This window comes from Euleptes europaea, chromosome 5, assembly GCF_029931775.1.
Source record: "Euleptes europaea isolate rEulEur1 chromosome 5, rEulEur1.hap1, whole genome shotgun sequence".
NCBI classification, from domain to species: Eukaryota; Metazoa; Chordata; class Lepidosauria; order Squamata; family Sphaerodactylidae; genus Euleptes; species Euleptes europaea.
In genome coordinates, this window is record NC_079316.1 from 36,875,071 (window position 1) to 36,899,298 (window position 24,228).

General features: G+C 43.1%; 1 protein-coding gene across 3 annotated transcripts in view; it reads right to left on the bottom strand.

The window, feature by feature from the left end:
• Positions 1 to 24,228, bottom strand: part of NYAP2 (neuronal tyrosine-phosphorylated phosphoinositide-3-kinase adaptor 2) — a 197,485-nt gene that overhangs the window by 52,932 nt on the left and 120,325 nt on the right. For all 3 annotated transcript variants that reach the window (XM_056850017.1, XM_056850018.1, XM_056850016.1), the window contains exon 4: positions 16,159 to 17,256. In XM_056850017.1, the coding sequence (XP_056705995.1) occupies positions 16,159 to 17,256 (1,098 nt within the window). The remainder of the gene's footprint in view (positions 1 to 16,158; positions 17,257 to 24,228) is intronic.

Genomic DNA, 24,228 nt, shown 5'->3' on the forward strand with positions numbered 1-24,228 from the left:
CTTGAAGGAGCTACACTGGCTGCTGATGCATTTCTAAGTGCAACTTGCAGTTCTGGCCATTACCTTTAAGGCTCTAAATGGACTGAGATTTCTTAAGGATTGCTTTTTCCTATGTGAATTTATATGAACTCTGCTTGTCATCAAAGTCCCCATTTAGTGGGCTTTTGCTATGGCAGAGAGCCATAGGGATAGGGTCTTCTCAGTAGTAGCACTTGTTTTTGGAACTCCTCCCTGCTACTATCTGCTTTTATTGTTTATTTATTCGTTTAAAATTTCATTTCAAGCACCAATAAAAAAATAAATATCCTTGTTCTCTCTAACGTTTAATTAATCATTACCTTGTATATGTAACTGCTTCTTGGTTTATTAGCCCTACATTGATTTTACAGTTTCTGCCTTTTGGGTTTACTGCTTGAATTCTTACTGCTGCCAGATTTGATCTTGTTTATGTATACTCTGCCATTTTTATCTGTTGCTATTTTGAAGGGTTTTTTTTAAAACTGTGCCATTTTTAGAAGGGTGTAACTCTGCTTGGGATAGTATAATTAATCTTTTAACATTTCTCTTTTTATGTTTCTGTTCAGTTCTTTTGCTTTTATCAGTTACAATACTGTACAGCACCTCAATAGCTGTACCATTGGGGAAGAGTATATATGTGAACTTAATAAAGAAACAAGCTGTGGTTTGTTTGAAGCTCACTGAAAAGAGTGGTAATTGGGTAAGAGTTATGCATCTACCACTCATGTCAATGGAGCTTGCGTGGGAGAATATGCTGGTCAACTGTGACCACAGCTTATTTCTAAGTAGGTGGTATGTTGAAAAACCCCTAGAATATTGTAAGTAGAGATGGTAGCTAGAAAGCATTGTACTGAAATTAGACAATAATGATTTCAGGAGGTTTCTTTACAAATGCAAGGCATCCCCTCCTTGTGTGTGTAAAATGTGCTTAGTGATGGTATTGATAAGGATAGTTTTCCATCTTGAAGCTTCAGAATTTTTTTCAGTAACCTGACATATCAGAATTAGGTCAGAAGAGGGGGGGAAAACTACACACCAGTAGAAAATCAATCATAAAATAGCACAAGGATGATAGCCACCACAGTGACTATCTTGAATGTTCGTATTTGGGCTGTTGTATTTATATGCTCCTTGGAAACAGGAAAAAAAAAATCTCCAGGAGCTTAATGTATGGGCCTGCAAAGGGGTCACCCCCATCCTCCAAGCATTTGCGAGCTGAGCTGTCCATTGGTTTTCAGGTTCAGAAGTTCAGTGTTGACGAGGACTGGCGGAAAGAGCCAATTGGCAGGCTGGTGCCTCAAAGTCTGGGGCTCCCTTCATATATGGAGCACACAGCATGATGTCCATGCAAATTAGCTTCCAAATTGAAGAAAATGGCTTAAATGCAAGAAAAATAAGGCACAGAAAACATTTCTTTTGGTGGCAAATGACATCCTGTGAACAGTCCTTTATTATAGTCATCAAAAATCTGATTTCAAGAGATGGTCACAGTGTGGGGAAACGAAGCCTCTACTCGGGGTGACCTTCAGTTTGAGAGCAGGTTTTAAGGGGGTGGGGGTGATATCGGAGCCAGCTGAAATCATGACCAAGGCAGCTCTTGTGAAGGAGATTGCTCATCCATGCAGGTGAGCATTCTTCTTTAGAACAAAGCCTGTTCAACATCTGTTGAAGCTGGTGATTTTAGTTGGAGGGTATATCATTCTGGATGGGACTGGATGAGCCCCATCTTTTAAATGATCCTTCTGCCTCCAGACTATCCTGATCCAGATCACTCCACTGAATGGTGATGGATAGTTTGGTCAGACCAAGTTTGCTCTGATTACATGACCCCTACCTCAAAAGGGTCCCAACTATGGGGCCCTAAGAAAACCAGTCAAAGATAGAAAAATGGGAGAAAGCACACAGCTGTGCATCTGAGCAAAGGTGAATAGCTGAAACCCAAAAAAGCCAAATATCTATTTGGCTTTTCTTGGGAAGCGTTTATTCAGCTTCAGACAGAGTCCCAGGTTTTGGTATTTGGTCGATTTGCAACCCGAATATTGTAGAAACAGCTAAATTTGGGTTTATTTTTGGTTCCGATATATCGACATGCACAACCCTAGCTGGGAGTTTTGGTCATAAAATTTCCAGCCTCTTGACCCTGTTGCCTGCCCTTCTGCTTTCCAGTAATGAGAAGAAGACGAACAGTTGGTTTTTATATGCCAATTTTTTCAACCTTTTAAGGAGAATCAAACTGGCTTACAATCTCCTTCCCTTCCCTTCCCTTCCTTATAACAGACACCTTATGAGGTAGGCGGAGCTGAGAGAGCTCTAAGAGAACTGTGACTAGCCCAAGGTCACCCAGCTGGCTTCATGTGTAGGAATGGGGAAACCAACCCAGTTCTCCAGATTAGAGTCTGCCGCTCTTAACCACTGCACCACACTGGCTCTCTTGTTCTAGGCAATCCTTTAGGCAATGATTGTTTTAGGCAAACATTCCACAACATTCTCCCAACATAACAATGATACTGTGTGTGTTACATCATGTCATCAGGTCACTTCTGATTTATGGAGACTATGAATTTATGATCTCCAAAATGTCCTGTTAACAGCCTTGCTCAGGTCTTGCAAATTGAAGGATGTGGCTTCCTTTATTGATAAGTATATGGGTATAACTGTAATAGTAGAAAAGACATAATTAGCTACCACACTTTTGATAATTAATTCACAAGGCCATTTCTTAAGACTGCACAGAAAATCAGTGGCAGGTGACAGTGGAGGGGAGTTCATATATTTACATGTGGCAAACTTCATTTTGGAGGTTATTTCAAAACTAATAAAGCTAAAAGAAATGAAACAGTCTAGATCAGTCTGCCATCTCTCATAGACCATTCTCTGTCCCAGGAACATTGTTATTGGATGATATTTATCAGGAATAGAAAAGCGTAACCTTAAAAAAAGTTGCTATTTTCCAAATACTATAAGAACTGAACAAGCATAAAGCAAGGGAAATTAAATTTCCAGAAAACTTCATTAAGGTGGCTTTGTATTGTCTGCATGTATAGTGGGAGGAACTTTTTCTTGATTTAATCTTCTTTGATAAATATAACAGGACAATGTAGTTTGCCCATGCTTGGAAATCACCTGCTCCATGGCAATCATGTGTTGGCTTACTTTCTGAGACCCAAACCTTCTCAGCTCCACAAGAGCCACATGTAGGGATGCCAACCACCAGGTGGGCCTGGAGACCTCCAAGAATTACAAGTGAACTTGACAGCAGATATCAGTCCCTCTGGAAAAAATAGCTGCTTTGGAGGGTGGACTCTATGGCATCACATCCCTACTGAGCTTCCTTTGCTCCCCAAACCCCACCCTCTTCAGGCTACACTCCCAAAAGCTCTATGAATTTCCCAACCCAGAGTTTGCAACTGTAGCCACATGTATCAGCAGCAGAGGCATCTTATTTTGCAGGTAACCATGACATTTCACCCCAAATGTAATATGTGTTTCCTGGTGCAGCTGGCCACATTAGTCCCATCATAGTAACCACAGAGAGCTATGGTTTTGAATCGCATCAAACAGATACATGCACACAACTTGGTAGGATTTTGCCAACTGCCCCTTCCCGCGGCAGCCCTCCAACTCCCCCCGCCCCAGTTAAGGTTACCAACCTCCAGGTGGTACCAAGAGTCTCCCAAAATTACAACTGATCTCCAGACTACAGAGATCATTTCCCATGGAGGAAACGACATTTTTGGAGACTGGACTTTATAGCATCACATCCCTGCTGAGCTCCCTCTCCTGCCCAAACTCTGCCTTCCCAAGCTACTGCCCCCAAATCTCCAGAAGTTTCCCAACAAGGCCACCAGTAATGTCAGTTCTTCTAAAGTATCTCAATAATCATAAGGTACTTCTAACCAGCATTTCAGCAGAACCAGGTTATGGTAGCCTTGGCTGTAATCGAGTATGTTGAACTTGAGATTTACAAACAGTAGATTATTTGAACTTTTGTACCAGAAGTGACAAAGGGTAGCTCTAGGAATCATTGGAAACTCTATGGGTTGTTTTTTTTTACCAGCAGTGACATGGGTCTGCAGGCAATGCTGAGAGCCCCCTGGCCCTACCCATAACCCTCCTACTGGTTTCAAGGCACTGTCTGGCAACCTTAGGCCAACCTCCTGGTGTGGCCTGTGAGCTCCTGGAATTGTAACTGATCTCCAGACTACAGAGATCAGTTCCCCTGAAGAAAATGGCTGCTTTGGAGAGTTGACTCTATGGCATTATACCCTGATGTGGTCCCTCCCTTCCGCAAACCCTCCCTTCCCAATTCCTCAGGAATTTTCCAACTCAGAGTTGGCAATCCTATAACAAGCCCACATTTCAAATGACAGCCATGCCAGAATCTGAAGAGATGAATCAGGCTTAAGTGAATCAAAATTTTTGGGCAGTGCCAGATTTATTAAAAGCTAAACAAGCTATAGCTTAGGGCCCCACTCTCTTGGGCCCCCCAAAAAAATTTAAAGGAAAAAAAAACACTGGATGTACATTTCCAAAATATAAGATAAAAAACAAATAAAATAAAACCTACATACAGCAACAGTGTTTTGTGTTGTGTAGGCTCCTATGATGTAAGTAATGGGCCCCGCCTGCTAGCCTGCTCCCTAAAATATCACTGGTTTGCCCATCTCTATATATAGGGTGCCTACATTCTGCATGTTTTAGGGGTCCATAAATTACCATATAGCATATATTCAACACAAAAAACAGTGACAATTTGTTGTTGACAAAGGACAGCTGGACATATAAAGGGCCCCATTACCTTCAATAGCTTAGGGCCTCCTCAAACCTAAATCTGGCCCTGATTTTGGGAGGTGATATGGAGGAAGCTAGCTTGGTTTTTCAAGTGTTCTGAAAGGACAATAACTGGGATTCACCAGGGACTAAATTCCAAAGGCCTTCTGTTGCTTGATTATTGCAAGAGATGCTACATAGCAGTAACAAATGGACTGAACATTTGTTATCTCTGACATTTTACTATATATAAACCTTTAGTAATTGTCTTGGGACCTAAGAGGATCCATGGTCAGATCTCTCTAGCCATTTTAAAAAGTCAAAGGGTGCCCATTGGAGGCCTTGATTTGGATTTAACTGTTGAAGGGGAGAAGGAGTTTAACCCCACACTTTATGGCCATTTATGCATGGCTGTTCCCTCACAAGGTTAGCCAGGGGGGTGGTATTGGCTGGCAATGGCCCACCTATCCATCTGCTCCAGATCTGTAGCTGAATGCTCACAGGATGATGGCACTGTTTTTTGTGTTGAATATATTTGTTGCTGTTTTTTGTGTTGAATATATGCTATATGGTAATTTATGGACCCCTAAAACATGCAGAATGTAGGCACCCTATATATAGAAATGAGCAAACCTGTGATATTTTAGGGAGCAGGCTAGCAGGCGGGGCCCATTACTTGCCCACCTATCCAACTGCTCTAGAGCTGTAGCTGCATGCGCACAGGATGATGGCACTACCGGTTTTGCTTCCAGAAGTGCCACATCACAGCAGCTGCTTTTGCTTTCAAACCTCCAAAATTTTGGGGATGGAGTGTTAAGTCAGCCACGGCGATGTGGTGTTTCCAGAAGTAAAACCGGAAGGGCTGTCATTGTGTGCCCCCACGCACATGCAGCCACCCCAGCCCCGCCCCCTAAAACCTCCTGCCTATCAGAAGGGGGGACCTAGCAACCCTATTCCTTGCAGTCACCCCACCGAATATGTTGGGGCTTTGTTTTGATTATGCTTGCATTTTCCAGCCATCAGAGGTCGCATCACTCTCCCTGTCCATTTCCATGCGTTTTTCCCTCATTTTCTGGATTGGTCTTTAGCCAGCATCCAGAAAATGCGGGGGAAATGCACAGAAAGGCACGGGGAGAACGAGGTGACCTTTGACTGCATATCTGCATAATCAAACCTCTGATAATGCATGCATAATCAAAGCAAAACCCTAAAGTAGTCAGTGGGGTGACCATGAGGAAACAGCCATGTAGGGTTGCCAGGTCCCTCTTTGCAACTGGTGGGAGGTTTGGGGGATGGAGCCTGAGGAGGGCAGGGTTTGGGGAGGGGAGGGATTTCATAGCCATAAAGTCCAATTGCCAAAGCAGCCATTTTCTCCAGGGGAACTGTTCTCTATCAGCTGGAGATCAGTTGTAATAGCAGGAGATCTCCAGCTAGTACCTGGTGGTTGGCAATTCTTCAGCCGTGCATAAATGGCCTGTGCTAATCAAAACAAACGAACCCACTTCCCCTCAGCTGGTTTTAGCCCTGGTAGGTAAAAAAGACTGGCATCCCTCTCTTTGCTAGTATTTTCCCTTTCCCAGGGACAATAGTGTGTGTGTGTGGGGGGGCTGGCTTGGGTTTGACTTGTGAAACCAGGTGGGGTAGAAGTGTTCACCCCCTCTCCCTTCACACTGCAGCTTCAACCTAAACCCTTTTGAGTTTAAAAAAAATGCTCAGAAGATCCAGTCACAGATTTTCCAGCATCTTGCCTAGTTAAACCCTTATTGTCCATTATAGTTTTACAGATGTTCATTTTTTAAATATGTAAATATTACTATCACCAGAATTTTAATGGACTTTACAGTAAGGCCCATTAAAATGATTAGTGCGCCGTGTCAGTTCCTGCACAGTCCCTAAGATCCTAATTTGCAATGAGTAATAATTGTAATGCAGCTCCCCTTAATTTCCCTGCAGGGGTCTCTCAAAGCCTGCAATTCTTCCCTGTGGAAAAATTCATTTTTTCTGTCCTCAGCCTTCGATGGAACACAGGAAGGGGGATTATTATGCTCTATATTTTCAAAAGGCTTGACGACTTGGTTAAACATCTAAAGATTTAGGTAGCTTCAACATTTCTGATTTTGTTTTTTTGGGGGGGGAGTTGCCAAGTGAATCTTGTGTGTTATAGAATTTAATTATCTGTCAGGTGACACATGCGGAAGGTTGAAAGTGACTAATCATATTAAAATGAACACATTTACATATGAAGGCTGCTGCCAAGAACTCGGAGACATTTCAGGCAAAAATTAGCTCATGGAGGTGTGGAAAAGCTGAAATGTTCTTTCTAGAATTTTCTGAAGAAAATAAATGCAGGAGACAGCACCTTCTCAGAATAATGCACCCTATTATATTATGGTAAACCCATACTGATAGCTGAATCCTGAGCTCTGGGCTATGTTTATATAATGTATGTCATAGATTTCCACAATTTGCACAGTTATCTCTCTATACAGATCTCTCCACTAGTGATTTGGGAGGGGCTGTGACTCAGTGGTAGAGCATCTGCATGGCATGCAGAAGGTCCCAGGTTCTATTCCTGGCATCTCCAGTTAAAGAGACTAGACAAGTAGGTGATGTGAAAGACTTCTGCCTGAGACCCTGGAGAGCTGCTGCTGGTCTGAGTAGACAAGTCACAAATAGGTTACAAAGCCTATAAAAAGGTAAGATGGTATAGTAGCTACGTATGAGAGTAATTAATTGGACTCTACATCAAACCTTACTCCACTCAACAGATAGCATTAGGCAGCTGTAAACCCATTCCCATGGGGAGATAATGCTTCTCTGATTTATGCTGTAGGATTAATATAACATTTACTTGAAATAAATCCCAGCTGAAGTTAATTTGCTTCTGCCATGCACAATAAAGACACTGGAAGTTTTATTTCTATGGGCATATGACACCTGATTTTCAGATTCAATATAGCATGTGCCCTTAAGATATATGAAAAATGTGATGGACAGTCTCTAGTTCCACCCTCCATGCATCACAGCCAATCCCTGATTCCTTGCTGAGTATGCAGACCTCTAGACCTTCCAACCAATGGGAGCCTGTGGATTTGTGGATTTGCAGGGTTCTCTACAGATTTAGCAATGGGATTAGATTGGTTTTATGTATTTGTATTATTGCATATTATTATATAGGATATTATTGGATATTTATTGTATTATTTTTGTACCTGTTTTAATTGATGTAACTGTTCATTGATGTAAACCAATTTGAGCTCTTATATGAAGAGAAGCAGAAAATAAATAAAGAGAGGACAAAAGTGAGTGGGAAAATGAACAATAATGGGAAAAATCCTCCGATAAGGCTCAGACATCATAGAATCATAGAGTTGGAAGGGATCACCAGGGTCATCTAGTCCAACCTCCTGCACAATGCAGGAAATTCATAACTACCTCCCCTCCACACACCCCAGTGATCCCTACTCCATGACAATAAGATGGCAAAAAAAATCCCCCAGGATCCCTGGCCAATCTGTCTTGGAAGAAAATTGCTTCCTGACCCCAAAGTGGCGATCGGTACTATCCTGGGCACCCAAGAAAAAGCCACTAGAGCCAAACACTGATGCAAACTTCCCTTCCCTTCCTCTCATGATCTGCCTAAGATCATAGAATCAGCACTGCTGACAGATGGCCATCTAACATCTGCTTAAAAACCTCCAGGGAAGGAGAGCATGCCACCCCCCAAGGAAGCCTGTTCCACTGAGGAACCACTCTAACTTTTAGAAAACTCTTCCTAATGTCTTGACGGAAACTCTTTTGATTTAATTTCAACCCATTGGTTCTGGTTCGACCTTCTGGGGCAACATAAAACAACTCAGCACCATCCTCTATATGACAGCCCTTCAAGTACTTGAAGATGATTATTATATCCCCTCTCAGTCATCTCCTCTCCAGGCTAAACATACCCAGCTCCTTCAACCTTTCCTCATAGGACATGGTCTACAGTCCCCTCACCGTCTCTGTTGCCCTCCTCTGGACATGTTCCAACTTGTGTACATCCTTCTTAAATTGTGGTGCCCAAAACTGAACACAATACTCTAGGTGAGGTCTAACCAGAGCAGAGTAAAACGATACCATCACTTCATGTGATCTGGACACTGTATTTCTGTTGATCAATAGAGCTTAATAGATAGGGCTCAAATGTCAACAGAACTAGGTGGTTAGGGTTCAATCACTTATACCAGGGGTTGGCAAACCGCGGCTTGCGAGCCACATGCGGCTCTTTGGCCCATTGAGTGCAGCTCTCCGAACTTGGTTCGGAGCCCCTGCTCTCGCGCCCGCTCGCGGCGGCAGCCGGGCTGCGGAGCCAGTGAGCCTGAGAGAGAGCGAGTGAGAGCGAGAGAGCAGGCGAGCGATCGTGCTGTCTCTCCCCCCCCGTGGAGAATAGCCGGGTCCCCCTTTCCCTTGCCCTCAATGGTTGGGAGGCTAAAGCCTCCCCTCCCCTCTAGCCATGCGATTGCTGGGCGGGCGGCTCAGCAGTTCCTGGCCTGCCCTGCCCGCCTATCAGCTGTTGGGCGGGGCAGGCTTCCTTTGGCGGTGCGTCCCCGGCAGTGGCACTGGGCCGCGGCGCCCCGTCTTCTGCGGCGCCAACTCCATTTCCCTGTCGTCTTCTGGGCCTGCGGGTTCCTGTAGGGAAGAGGCACACTTTGGAGCCAGCAGGGGCTTGTCTGGTAAGTGGAGGGTGGCTTTCTTGGCGGTAGACCTGGACTCCCGAGGAGGGGAAAAGTCTCCCTTCAGAGGCCAGGTCTACCAATTGGCTTCTATGGGCCTCCGGAGGCCAGGTCTACTGCCAAGAAAGCCATGGGTAGACCTGGCCTCCCAATGGGTCTCAGCTGGAGGCCAGGTCTACCAATAGGCTTTTATTGCGGTAGACCAGGCCTCCAGACAAGGACTCCGGACGGGGAGGGGGAAATGGCAGGGACTTACAATTTAATTTTCATCAATAAATAAGATCACTATTAAGTATGATATCAAGTTTTATTCAGTGTACCTATAGTTTAATTAAGACTTAAAACTTTAGTTAAAGTTTATTAAGTTAATAAACAGTGTTCCTACCTATATAGTTTAAGTTTAAGAAATTTGGCTCTCAAAAGAAATCTCAATCATTGTACTGTTGATATTTGGCTCTTTTGACTAATGAGTTTGCCAACTCCTGACCTATACTGAGGCAGGATTAAGTTAGATGTGCTGTACTAGGCACATTAGATTACCTCAAAGAAGTAGTGTTAGTGACTTATGAGGGGGGCTAAGCAAAAAGAGTCAAGCTAACATAGTTTGAAGAGTCTGAGATTCCTGCGTTTAGTGAGCCAATCCAAGTAAAATCTATCAATCTCTCTCTCCAATAGAAACAGCTTGTCATTTCTATAAACTTGAGGGTGTGATACTGTAATCCTTCTAAAGCAGAGCTTCAGTTACTACATTAGTACACCCCTTTACTTGCCCATCCAATTACTATCCAAAAGTTCTTCTAAAGAAAAGACAATAAATGTATTATTGTGTGGTTTAAAGAAGCTGTTGCTGTGAATCATTCTAGGCAAGAAGATGGGTGGAAGGGGTAGAAATTATCTCCAATACTTGAGCTACTCCCCATTCTGTAACTGCAATGTTATCCAGCATGGGTAATTTTATATTTAGCCTTGTTGACCACTCACAAACATGCCATGACCAAAACTGCTTGGTAATTACTACGGGGTGTGTGTCTGATTGGGGGGGGGGAATTGAGGCAGCACTCTACTGCCACAAAAAGCTTTCACCTTAAAGCAGAGCATCCAAGTTACAACCTGGAAGGTACTAGCATGAAGGCAAGGTCCATAATGATTCTCATCTTGTAAGTGTAATGTTTGGAGTCCACAACAGCAAGTCAACAGTATAAATCTTTATTTGAGCTGCAGTGCACCAAGTCTCAGCCAGATATCCATCTTGGAATAGGCCTGCATCAACTCCTTCTTCCCCAGGAGCATGCCTAGTCTGGTTGTTCAACAAAAGTATCAGCCACTAGAGGGCAATTATCCGGGACATATATTACAGTAAATACCTGTACTGCCCTGACATGGCTAGCCCAGGATAGCCCAATCTCATCAGATCTCAGAAGCTAAGCAGGGTCAGGCCTGATTAATATTTGGATGGGAGACCACCAAGGAAGACCAGGGGCGCCGCTAAGCAGAGACAGGCAATGGCAAATCACCTCTGAATGCCTTGACCCCTACAGCGGGGTCCCCAACACATAGTCAGCGGGCACAAGTGCTTCTTTGATCTGCTACAGTTTTTGTAGCTCTCTTTTTGTGTGGCTTTGTTATTCCTGCAGTTCTTGACACTCACACTTTCCCCTTCCTCCCAAAGGCTAATTTGAAATGGCATCCTTTCTTTTACCTCGGGAATTCTTTCTGTTGAGAGAGGGGAGGAAAGCTCTCCCCAGCCTGTGGCCTCATGTTGCACAAAGAAGCGGGATGGCTGAGTAAAGGAAAAGTTCTTGCAAGATTTCTAAACCTGATTGAAGAACTCAAGCAGTTTTTAGAGTCCAAAGATCAGCACATTAATCAGCTGTATGATAAGGGTTGGTTGTTTGACTTGGCTTTTCTTGCAGAATTAAGCCAAAAACTAAACAGCTTGAACATTGTGCTTCAGGGGAAGGACAAACCCATTTCTCAGATGATTATGTCTGTGAAAACCTTCAAATGCAAATTGAATATATGGAAGTCACACTTTTAGAAGGATTTACTTGTTCATTTTTCGTCAGTGAAGCAGGTGGTTGGGGATGGCAGATTTGACAACAGAGTGTTTGTGGGCCACCTTACTACCCTGGAAGAACAATTCAATGTCTGTTTCAAGCAATGTATTGAAACTGAACATATAGTGATATTTTTGATAATCTATCCAGCCTTGCTAACATAACTGCAGTGGCAATGCAAATCAAGAAAATATCTCAAGCTCCACCTAAAGAAATGGAAATGGAGGTAGCATGCCTCAAAAGCAATCCACAACTAATAACTCATTGCAATGAGGAAGATTTTTGGAACCCTGTAGAACCCTTTGTTGAAAAACAGCATAGCAAAGATGAAATTGTATTTTAGATCCACTTATATTGCAGAGTCACACATTTCAGTGATGAAACACATCAAATCTAAAAACAGATCACGATTGATAGGCAACCATTTTGATAACTGCCTGCGAGCTGCCATATCATCTTATACCCCCAATTATTGAAAGCTTGCAGATGATATGCAATGTCAGACCTCACACTGGTCTGGTGAGTTTTATACATTGAGCCTCTTAATAATTTGTGATTTCTGTGAGCCAGTGTGTGGTTTTATGGTTGGCCCCGCCTCTTCTGGCAACTATTTTGTCATTGGCTCCGACTCCTCCGGCAGCAATTTTGTGGTTGGGCCCGCCTCTTCTGGCAGCCATTTTGTGGTTGGCCCTGCCTCTTCTGGCAGCCATTTTGTGGTTACACCCACCACCCCACGTCACAACCCCAAAAGCACCCTTAGGCTCAAAAATGTTGGAACCCCTGCCCTACACGGTCACCATAAGATGATTGTGACTTGACAACAAAAAATAAAGTGTCTGCTCTGGCTGTTGGAACCAACACCAGGGCAGGCACAAAGAGGCCACAGAACCCATGGTGTCTCATTCAGAGGCCAACATGACCAGTACATGGTTGACTAGTTGAACCCGAACCACATTAAATTTTCATTCCCATTATTTGGACTTCCTAATCATTTTGAATCTCCCTCACCTAAAGCATCAACGTTTAAATCTGAAGTCATTTTTTTTAAAAAGGCCCTGAGTATTGCCTGACCTGCACATATGCTATTTGTATTGGATCTGTGTTTGCTTATTAACAAATAATGTTTCCAGTAATTTTTCCTGCCATCTGTACTACTTCACCATTCCTTTACCACTTTATTTTAATTATTCCAAAAAGTCGTAACATACTTCACAACTGTCCCTTATTACAACAACCATCTATCATTTTCAGCCCAGATTTTCTTGCATCCCACACAAGAAAGAAATCTGGCTTCAATAAGTATTTATTACTGTAAATTTTTGTGTGTCAAAAATCCAAATAAACTGTGGAATAGAGCTTTTACAGAATGAGCTGCAAGCTGCCAAGCTCCTGCTCCAGGATGAAGCCAATTTTTAGACAGATTTGCTCTCACTAGTTGATTCTTCTCTCTCTTAACAAGAAGAAATCCACTCATTTCCGTTGAATTATACCTAAGGCTCTCCCATATAAGTAGGGTTGCCAGCTCTGGGTTAGGAATTACTTGGAGATTTTGGGGGTGGAGCCTGAAGAGGGTGGGGTTTGGAGAGGGGAGGGGCTTCAATGCCATAGAGTTCAATTGCCAAAGTGGCCATTTTCTCCAGGGGAACTGATTTCTATAGCCTGGAGATCAGTTGTAATAGCGGGAGATCTCCAGCCACCACCTCGAGGTTGGCAACCCTACATATAAGCAGAGTGTGTCCCTAGTAGAAGGATACTAGGGTGTAAATGATTGGAAGGGTGATTTTGACAGGAGAAGAGGCTGTGGGATACATATGGTACTAATGTCTATGAAATTTGGCCCATGCCATTCTATAGAGGACACTAGAAATCCTCAGTCATTTATCCATTGTGTTTGGTCTACTGAGTCTACATTACTGTTCTGCCTCTCTCCCCCTGGAAAACCCGACCATAATTTATTGGCACTTGCTACATAAATGATGAGGCTAGAAAATAAACCCTTCTCAAATAAAAGTGTTGCAGTTATACGGGTTTTCAGATATCTCAACTTTCTCATCAAGTGATTTTATAGGACCTGCAGGGAAAAGTATATCATGCTCACTTACTTCGCTGAACTACTCAAGGCTCAGAATACAATTCCTGCTGGCTGCACAGTACTTGATTCATTTTCCCTATGATGTGAATGCAAAGCACTTTTGACACGCTGAAGGCAAAGCACAGACACCATAATATAGAGGGAAGAAGGGCGCAGTTTCGAACAGCTTTGCTCCTGCTCATTCCTAGCTCCTTATTAGCTCATAGTGCAACACGCAAGCTTGTGAAGAAATGCATTTTTCTTTGTAGGTTTGAACAGAGCAAAACCTTCACTTTGAGTTTTAAAAAGTTTATCTCTACTCTTGGCAGAGAACAGGCAGGAGAGGAGAAGGCAATGCAGTTGCGTTCCAGCCTCACTTCAGCCACCCTTTTAGAATTGCTAAAAGGTTTAGCAAGAGACAATAGGAGGGTCAAGCTTCCACCCCTCACCAGCTAGACAGGTGATATCTAGCAGGGAACAGAGATTTGGAGAAATTAAGTGCTAGAGAGACTTCAAGGAAAGTCTCCTGGGGACTTGAGGAAAAACCTCTTTGACCTGTCCTAACCTGCTCAATGGGAGGAAAAAGAGAGAGGATAAAACTCCTAGGAGCAAGGAGGAGGTCTCTTTTAGAGCTGATTCCATCAAGTCAGGCACACCTCTTAACTGAGGTCTGTATAGGGTTGCCAAACTCCAGGTACTAGCTGGAAATCTCCTGCTATTACAACTAATCTCCCGCCAATAGAGATCAGTTCACCTGGAGAAAATGGCTGCTTTGGCAATTGGACTCTATGGCATTGAAGTCCCTCCCCTCACCAAACCCCGCCCTTCTCAGGCTCCGTCCCCAAAATCTCCAGATATTTCCCAAGCTGGAGCTGGCAACCCTAGGTCTGTAGGAGGCAGCCATTGCTGTGTGCTGGCCTGCACACCTGAAAGAGGCTTCAAGGTAATAGAAACTCCGTGGAACACCTGGTAACTTTCTAAGCTAAGGAGCCTAAAAAGGTAAAGGTCCCCTGTGCAAGCACCGGGTCATGTACAGAGGAAAGGATAGAGGAATTGCGTTTTACCCTTTTCTTTTGAATCCCTTGCTCAATCTGGTGCTGTGCTGAGAGCATGCTTGTAAACATTTTCTTTTTAATAAATGCTTTATAACTTTTGATACTGGTAGTAGTTCTCTGTACCTCCTAGATCTCCACCATCTTGGACACGCTATTTTAAAAGGAGCACCAGGAGGAAGGGGAGGGGCAATCCTTGAACCCCCTGTTCAGTTTCTAACCTGTTCAGTTTAAGGGTCAATGAGAGCAGAAATTAAAGACAGGAAAGATTTCTGGCCTCGACTTCAGTGAGCCATTGTCCAGGACTGGTATAATATAAAACAAAATTGAAGACAATTCCAATGCAACCTTAATGGCTAACAAAATATTTTCTAGCATGAGCTCTCATGAGCTACTTCATCAGATGCATGGAATATAGATACATAGATACATGCACACTTAAAGTTACAAACAACAGTATGGTGGATGGTATTAAAAACTACACACAATGAAAGACAATTTAGTCCATCTAGAGTGGGTGATGAGAGGAAGATCCTTATGACTTTTTGCTGACCATAAGATAAGAATTCTAAGGGGATAATGTCTCTTAGAAAAATGCTAGTTTTGTAATTAGAAGATCCCTGTCCCCTGAGTCTGCATGCTACAATGTCAGAATCATGTGATATAAGGTGTCAGGCCGCTGGTCAACCTAGACTAGCATTGCTTCTTTTGACTGACAGCTGCTCTCCAAGGTCCCAGATAGACAGCTTTCCCACTCTGGAGATTCCAGGGGCCTTTTACAAGCAAAGCATGCCCTCTACCTCTGAGCCATGGCCTGCGCCATCCAGTGCAACTTCCAAGGGGCTTCTCCAGCAAGAATGTTCCATTTTTAGAACCTCTTGTTATTTTTATAACTTGAATGAGCATACTGGGGAGGGGTCATTACTGCTTGCAACTTTGAACAGACATCGTACCTTTAAAAAGCCCTACAAATAATAAAGAAAAAAATATGGATAGCAAAGAAGGCTAACATCTGCAAGGGTTTTATTCCTAAACCAACCCTGGAATACTACTTAAAATGGGTAAAATTCATAAACACCACACATACCAAACAATTCCTAGAATCCTCAATAGTAAGCCAGTTGACCAGTGACCACACTAGTCAACTTTTTGTTATATACATTTTGACAATTCCAGGAGGTACCAAGTGTCCCTATTCATTGTCAGATGATTTGCCACTAACATGGTACTTCTTTCTGTTGCATTGTAGCTACAAGGTTTGAATACAGTTTAATCAATGTTTGAAATTGAGGAGCTGCAAATTAAACAAAAAAAATGCAAAATACAAACTTTGCCTGTTGCCTTCTAGCTTCAGGAACAGTGCAAGCATAATTTATGTCGTGGAGTCATCCGGTTATCTGCATAGGCTTGATTTGATAAATTATGACACTAATTTCAATGTTGATACATATGAGGGAAATATGATCTCAAACACTTACTCTCTGCAGGCTCTTTAGATTTTCTTCCACTGGAGGATTTCCTCAGTAAGCTTCGTCCTGAGGTAAAAAGGCTAGTTAATTCCTCTAGAGGACTGGTAGGTGTTCTAGAACGTGAACCACTCTGCGATGATGACCCATAGGTATTGACAGAGGCGTTTACCATTTTCCCCCCTTCTTGCAACATGTTTCTGGCTGTAGAATGAGGCACTGATGGAGAACTTCTTGAGAGACTTCCTGAATGTACAGAGTCATAAGGAGGAGGTCTTTTGAGACTTAAGGGGGTAAGTGACCGACCCATACTCACAGGAGAGGGAGAGGCAGAGTGGCTTTTGGGATAGCCATGTGGAGACTGTGTTCTGTATAAGGTAGAAGGATGAGGAGGTGAAGAGGAGTGCCCTGGAGTACTAGTTCCATGAGATATTGACTGGTCTTTCTCCAGTTTTGGATGACTTGGAGTGTGAGGTGGCAGTGAAGATGGAGAAGCTCCAGCTTGCTGTTTGATATAAGACACATTTTCTAACACAGGAAGCTTGGTGACTTCCAGAGGTGTTAGAGGAGATTCATCAGAATTTGGGGAGCATTGCACTGGCGCAGGTGGAAAAACCAGGAGTGGAGGTCTATGAGAAAGCAAATTTGGAAATGGTGGGGGGATGTCACAAAGCACACCCTTGGGAGTTGATGGCACTGAGGACTTGGAGAAGTCAAGGTCAGGCACTGTGGGAGTAGCACACTGAGAAGAACAGCTGTGATGGTCATACTCACATAGACATTTTGAATCTTGGCCTCCATCATCAAAGATGGGGTACTTCATTTCCTCATATACTGCCTCACTTTGGTCCTCCTCATCTTTTTTGAAATCTCTTAATATATTCCCAACCATTTCGATATAAACAGGCTCCTCTTCCTCTGTGTCTGGAGCAGGACTGCTGACCTGTGACAAGGAGGCATCCCGACTTAGAGCTGATTTTGCGGGGGCATGCTTTTTGATGTACGTCTCGTCAAAAGACGCACTTAGCTGAGTGTTTGGATTCCGTTTTGGCTTCGGGGGTGGAATCTTCTTAGTGTATTCATCACTGTGAGGCCTGGGTTTGGATGACACTGCAAAGAAAGCAAAACATATATTCAAGAAAAATGCCTATGAAAATATTGCATAGTTTTGAAACATGTTGCAATCTGGCTATCTAGATAGCATATTTAGAGTGAATTCACCTCAGCATTTCTCCACATCCTTTAATAGAAAGTGTACGTCTAAAAATATACTGTTCAGACAACATCCATCAAGTTTGCTGGCATGTCAGAAGTGATATTTAGACTAAAATCTTTGAAAACCGCATTGTGGCTCCATGACAGACCTCATACTTTGTATGCACAGAGACACAGGTTTGATAACTATCATCTACAATTAAAGGATCTGAAGTGGTAGCCAGTGTTGGCAAAGATTTTTATGCCTTAGACCAGGGTGGGGAACGTCAGACCCAGGGGCCATTTAAGGCCCGCAAAATCATTTGTTCTGGCCCTTCGTGGGTCCTGGCAGATCTTTAGCTCAGAAGGATCTAAGACTGGCGACCCGCCCCCTCCTGTGGACAGGAATAGCCTCTATTCAAGGCAGATGTGAGTTAGTTTTGCCGAGAAAAGGAACCTTTTCCCCCTTGCAGAAGAGTCGTTAGCTATGGAGCTGCTAGGACCGCCCAAGAAACGGTGTCAACCCTTTCCCACCCGGCCTGTGGAGAAACGTATTCCCTCTGTACTACAAGAGGGCTGGGAGCAGAAGTGGTGACAATGGAGGGGTTAAAGGGGGCAGGGCCAGAATGAGCAGGGGGGCAGAGTTCTTAGCCAGTGTGTCCTCATTTCATCCCTGCAGGCGGAGGTAGCAGGGGCCAGCTGAAGAATCCGGCCCCAACCATGCGGAGCAGGAGCAACTCCAGCATGCGGCTGCACTGCTACGCCCAGCTGGTGCAACCGACTATCCTTTGGCACCAGGTGGGTGAGTGCACCACCGGTTGGATGTCTGCCTGCTTGCCCATTCCCAGGGGGGGTCATTTGGGACAACTGCCTGCTTGGGGCTTGGTCGGCTAATTTTTAAGTTGATAATTTTGTATGGCCCGCGAATGATGTTATAAATATCCAAATGGCCCTTGGTGGAAAAAAGGTTCCCCACCTCTGCATTAGACTCTAAAGAGTTACAATGGTCTGGCAGTATAAGGCAGCATCATAACATCTTATTTTTTTAACTAATGTGTTCAACTTGAGATATCACACTGAAGGTCAGGTAATAAACTTCAAAAGAATTTGGATAGACTGAGAGATTAATCCTTTCATATACTTAAAGAAAGCTCAACGACCAATAGGAATTCAGACTTTCTGAAAGTTTAAACCTAGGAACAATATGCTGGACTGTCCTCAAAATTTAAAAAAAAAATTAAATATTGCATGGGAATCATTTGGATAGAAAGGTCAGGGATTTCAAATAAATTATCCTCCACAGATTTACCCAGCAAGCTGTTTATGGAAATTTCTTATAGTTAACTTAATATAAAAAAATAATCCTGCTAATATGAGGGTTGAACTAATGCTCATCAGCCCACACATTTGTGCAAAAATGACCAAGATGATTAGAATTTTTTTCTGTTCTGTGGGATAAGAATATCCTGAGCTGAAAACTCAAGCATTTTACTCAAGAGTTCCATGGCACTAAAACTCCTAGAGCAGGCATGGGGATTTCTTTAGAGGCTACCAGAAGCTTAGGAAGGAGAACAGCTGTATTTTTTAACATACTTGTAGATTATCTTGTTCTCCCTTTTCGTCTTATATTCAGACAAGATGATGTAGATGTGGATGGGTGAGGCACTGGGAGGACTAGCTGAAAGTGGTTTGCTACATATCTAGAGGACTTCCAAGATAAGCAGGAAATCATGTTCCATTTAAAAATGTCTACCCCAAATCTCCCAAAGTCATGGGGGCTGAATGCTGTGCAGACATATTGTTCCCATGGTGCCATTGAACACTGACAGCAGAGATAAATGTGTGAGTGCTAACCCACAGGCTTCTATGGACGAGAAACAAGTATCCTAACACTTGCTTCCTTTCTGCTAGCTGCCCAATGGTCATTAATCTACTTACTTAGAACATTTATATACCGTCTCTCCAGATACCTGCTCAAGGTAGCAATGGACCACGTGCTCTTTTTAGCATATTTCATCCAAACCCAATTTATCCCCCCCAGGATTTGTTAAACTTCAAAGTGGACATCTCCTTCAGAGACAAGGAGAAATTATGTTGGCTGAGAAACAGACACTTTATGATTCTTCCAGAGCACTAGGAAGAGCATATGAAGGTGCCTTGTACTAAGTCAGAGCATTAACCTATCTAGTTCAATTAGGGTTGCCAACCTCCAGGTACTAGCTGGAGATCTGCTGCTATTACAAATCATCTCCAGCCGATAGAGATCAGTTCACCTGGAGAAAATGGCTGCTTTGGCAATTGGACTCTATGGCATTAAAGTCCCTCCCCAAACCCCGTCCTCCTCAGGCTCCGCCCCAAAAACCTCCCACAGGTGACGAAGAGATAATCCTAAATTCAATATAGTCAGCTCAGACTTTTAGCTGCTCTCTAGCATGCTCTCTCAACTGCATCTGCTATTTGCTACCTTTAACTAGAGATGCCAAGGACAGAACCTACAATCTTCTGCCAGCAAAGCATGCGCTCATAACTGTTTCCAGAGAGAAAGGTCCTAGATGTATCTGTTCCCTGAGCCCTCTTGCCCAGGGGCTCCATGGAGCTGCTGGACAAAGAGTTTGCCAGCCAGCTGCAACCTTTCAAATTGTGAAATTGTGGTCATTTTAGGGCCTATTCAGTTAGAAGTAATGCAGTACATTTAGACTAGCTGCAGAATAATGTATTACAGCTGTGTATGTGTGTTAAGTGCTTCCGACATATGGTGACCCTAGGAATTAATGTCCTCCAATTACAGCTAATATCCACACAATTGGACATTTCTGGCCGCAGTGTGAGGCAGATCATACTCCAACATACGAACCCCAGATATTCAAAACATATGAATGCCAAGTCCATCCAATAACAGAAGTCCATTTCTATGTCAAATTCTCTGTCTGCTATTCTTTTGCCCATTTCCTTCACTATAACAAACTCTGCACAGGATTTTTTTTCTTCCACCAACTAATTGAACAATATCTAGAATCATAGAATCATAGAGTTGGAAGGGACCACCAGGACCATCAAGTCCAACCCCCTGCACAATGCAGGAATTTCACAACTACCTCCCCCCTCCACACCCCTAGTGACCAGAAGATGGCCAAGATGCCCTCCCTCTCATCATCTGCCTAAGGTCACAGAATCAGCATTGCTGACAGATGGCCATCTAACCTCTTCTTAAAAACCTCCAGGGAAGGAGAGCTTACCACCTCCCGAGGAGGCCTGTTCCACTGAGGAACCGCTCTAACTGTTAGAAAATTCTTCTAGTGAGTTTCTAATTTTAAACTTCAACAGCAGCACTTGTGGACTTTAATTCCCCCTTCTATAAAGTCAACTTCAAATGCACTGTCAAAGGCAGAAGTGGTGCTTTTTTATCTTTCCATTTGGATGTCCCTTTTGTCGAGTCTACTTTAAACCCAATGCTCTCAGCTGAGACCCATGTAACCTTCCAACATGCACCTGAAATTATTCATTTGGTATGAGAATCACTGGAATATGGTTTACTGTTGGTTGTCCTGTTAGTGCATGCCTTCATTTTATATTCCAGACTTTTCCCAAGGGTTGTGTCCATATCACACAGAGTTGGGGCTGATTCACACAATTCATGTTGGTGAAAAGAATACAGAACCAGTGTGGTATTATGATTAGGGTATTGGACTAGGATCTGAGAGACCTGGGTTCCAAAATCCCTGTTCTGACATGAGTTTTGCTGGGTGACCTTGGGCCAGTCAAACATTCTCAGCCTAACCTACCTCACAGAGCGGTTGTGAAGATAAAATAAGAACATAAGAAAGGCCATGCTGGATCCAACCAAGGCCCATCAGGTCCAGCAGTCTGTTCACACAGTGGCCAACCAGGTGCCTCTAGAAAGCCCACAAGACGACTGTGGCAGCATCCTGCCTGTGTTCCATAGCCCCTAATTAATAGGCAATGTATGCCATGCTGAGCTCCTGAAGGAAGAATGGGATCAAAATGTACTAGATGGAGTGAAAAATGTTTAAATTGACTTTATGTGAACTGGCAGGTAACCTGAGTAATCCAATTATTGTTTCTTCATACAGGTTCATGACATGACATGCCTAGTTCCTTATTTTGAGGATGAATGAGATGAAGACTGTAATACAGTTTTTGCATTAAAAACTCTGCATAATTATTCATCATACATGTATAAAGTACTGCTGACATTTTGAAACAGTATGCCTATGAATATTTCAAATGCTAGCATTGTTTTGCCATATATACATCAGTATTGTAATACCTGTACGCATAATGTGTGAACAGCATACATGTACCAATCATGGCTCTCAGGTATGTGTCCCAAGTATGTTCCACAGGACACTTTTATGATCACCATAGTGAGCTAGCCATGCAGATTGCAGGGCTTCTGTTGTTCAATTGCCAATCCTTGTTAGCCACTTGTGGGAGATCAGAATGGGATGAAGAACCTACAGATCTGAACTGCAGGGACTGCCAACAGTGCATTCAATTACATAAATTGGAGTCATCCAGATGCATCTTGACAGGTGCCTAATGTACTCATGCCTGTGCTGCTTTCTGCTACAAACTGGATAACATGGATTAAGCAGATTGCTTTGTTTAGATGTGAAGATCAGATGAAGTGCAGGGGATTGTATGAGATGACCTTCAGGTCCTGTCCAGGTTTACATTCCTCTCATTCAGTGAAAAGGTCTTTTCCCTCTTCTCACTATTCATCTCTGTTTTCATTTGTGCATTATGCTATATAATAATGAAAAGAAGATAACAAGCTTTGAAATGCACTATAGCAGTGCTTGGCATTTCCTTGTTGGGTATCTGATGCTCATATAAAGAAAACTAAATGCAATTAGTGGCTCAAAGAGCAGCTGACCTTGCCTTAGTATACTATATGGAAAATACATGTTTTTCCCCATATGTCCCCACCTAACTCAGCCCTTTACAGGATCTTCATGTCCTTTCTTTTGCTGGTGTTTACCTTTAGCAACACACACACACACACACACACACAAACATAGTTCTTTCCCTCAGAAGTGCGGGCTATAAATATTTTACAAAGGTAATTTCGTTATTTAAATGAACCTGCTATGTACTTTGCCATTATTCAGTACCAACCTGAATAATTACTTACTTCTCCAGAATATTAAGAAGAATACAGGGATATTGCAAAACAAAATTCAGTTTATAGTAATCATGGAACAAAAGCTCTGAAATGTTAATGAGAGATGTAGGCAGTTTTCCTGCACATTTACTTGTCACTAGTTCATGTGTGTGTGGGTACGATGTCTGGCAGTATCCCACAGGCAATGAAAAGATTTTTTTCCCCCAATCTTGATGAGAGTAAAAAGCACAACACTGTGTTAGTACTTTGACATTTAGCAGGCAAGGAAAACATTCCATGCATGCTGGGTACACCAGCTCTCATGAATAGCTTGCTTAGGAAATCACACTTGATGATATTCACACATAGCACTTGTGTCCTTTTATAGATAGAAACACCTATGCAATACTAGATCAGAACAAAGGTCTATCTAGCTCTGACTAAAAAGGTATATATATTTACTTCCCTACTGTATTCATGATTTTATAAGCATCTAATACTTATGCCAGCATGATGCAGTGCTAAGGATGTTGGAGTAGGATTTGGGATACCCAGGTCCAAATCCCTACTTGGACAAAGAAGCTGACTGAGCAACCTTGGGCCAGTCACACACTCTCAGTCTAACCTTCCTCACATGGTTGTTATGGCGATAAAATGGAAAAGGGGAGAATGTTGTAAGCCCAACAGGTCCCCATTGAGAAGAAAAATGAGATATAAATGAAGTAAATAAAATAAATAGAGGAAGAGTTGGGCTGTATACCCTACTTAAGGGAGAATCAAACAGGTTTACCATCACCTTCTCTTCCCCTCCCCACAACAGACACCCAGTGAGGGAGGTGGGGCTGAGAGAGTGTGACTAGCCCAAGGTCACCCAGCTGGCTTCATGTGTAGGAGTGGGGTACATAATACATAAAATATCCTCCTTGTTGTCTGTTGTCTGAAGTAAAGATATATGCTACCCATAAGCATGCACACATATGCACATGTACTCTCACACACACACACATATAAAGCTAGCTCAAGCTATCAAGTCACCCCCAAGCTCCCTGTGAGGGACAGGAGCCTGACTGGGTCCCAACTGTCAAATAGCCAACCCCCCATGATGGCCCACACAGATTTGAAATCTACACCTACATCTAGTCAGCTTTCATGGAGATGGCAGAAGGTTGAGGTGAGAGCAGGCAAATGGCAGCTGAGGCCTGACTCTTGAAAACAGCAGAGTACTTAGAGGAGAGTTCTAACTCTTGTAGGGAGCAGACAAATGTGAGATAGAGTCTGTCTCGAGGGAAGAGTAGATTGAGCAGACTGGAACAAGAGTTGCCAGTCTTCAAGAGGTGGCTGGAGAGCTCTTGGAATTACAGATGGTCTCCAGGTGACAGAGATCAGAAAATGATGGCTTTGGAAGGTGGACTCTATGGCTTTATACCCCACTGATGTCCCTCCCCTCAAACCCTGCCCTCTCCAGGCTCCACCCCCAAAATCTCCAGGAATTTTCCAACCCAGAGCTGGCAACCCTGATTGAAACCCCTGATCATGTGAGTCTAATCAGATCTGAGTCAATTGTTCACAAATATGGCAACTGGTTGTAACTGTATCGTTAAGACTGTTGGGTCTGACAGAGATAAACTTTCTCTGGGTGAAGTCTGTGAATGACTTCTGATTGGAAAGATGCCATTCAGGGGTGAAATGACATTTAAGATCTCTGAAAACAATGTAATTAATTTTATATAAATGTCCCTGAAACTGTGTAACCTGTTGAACAA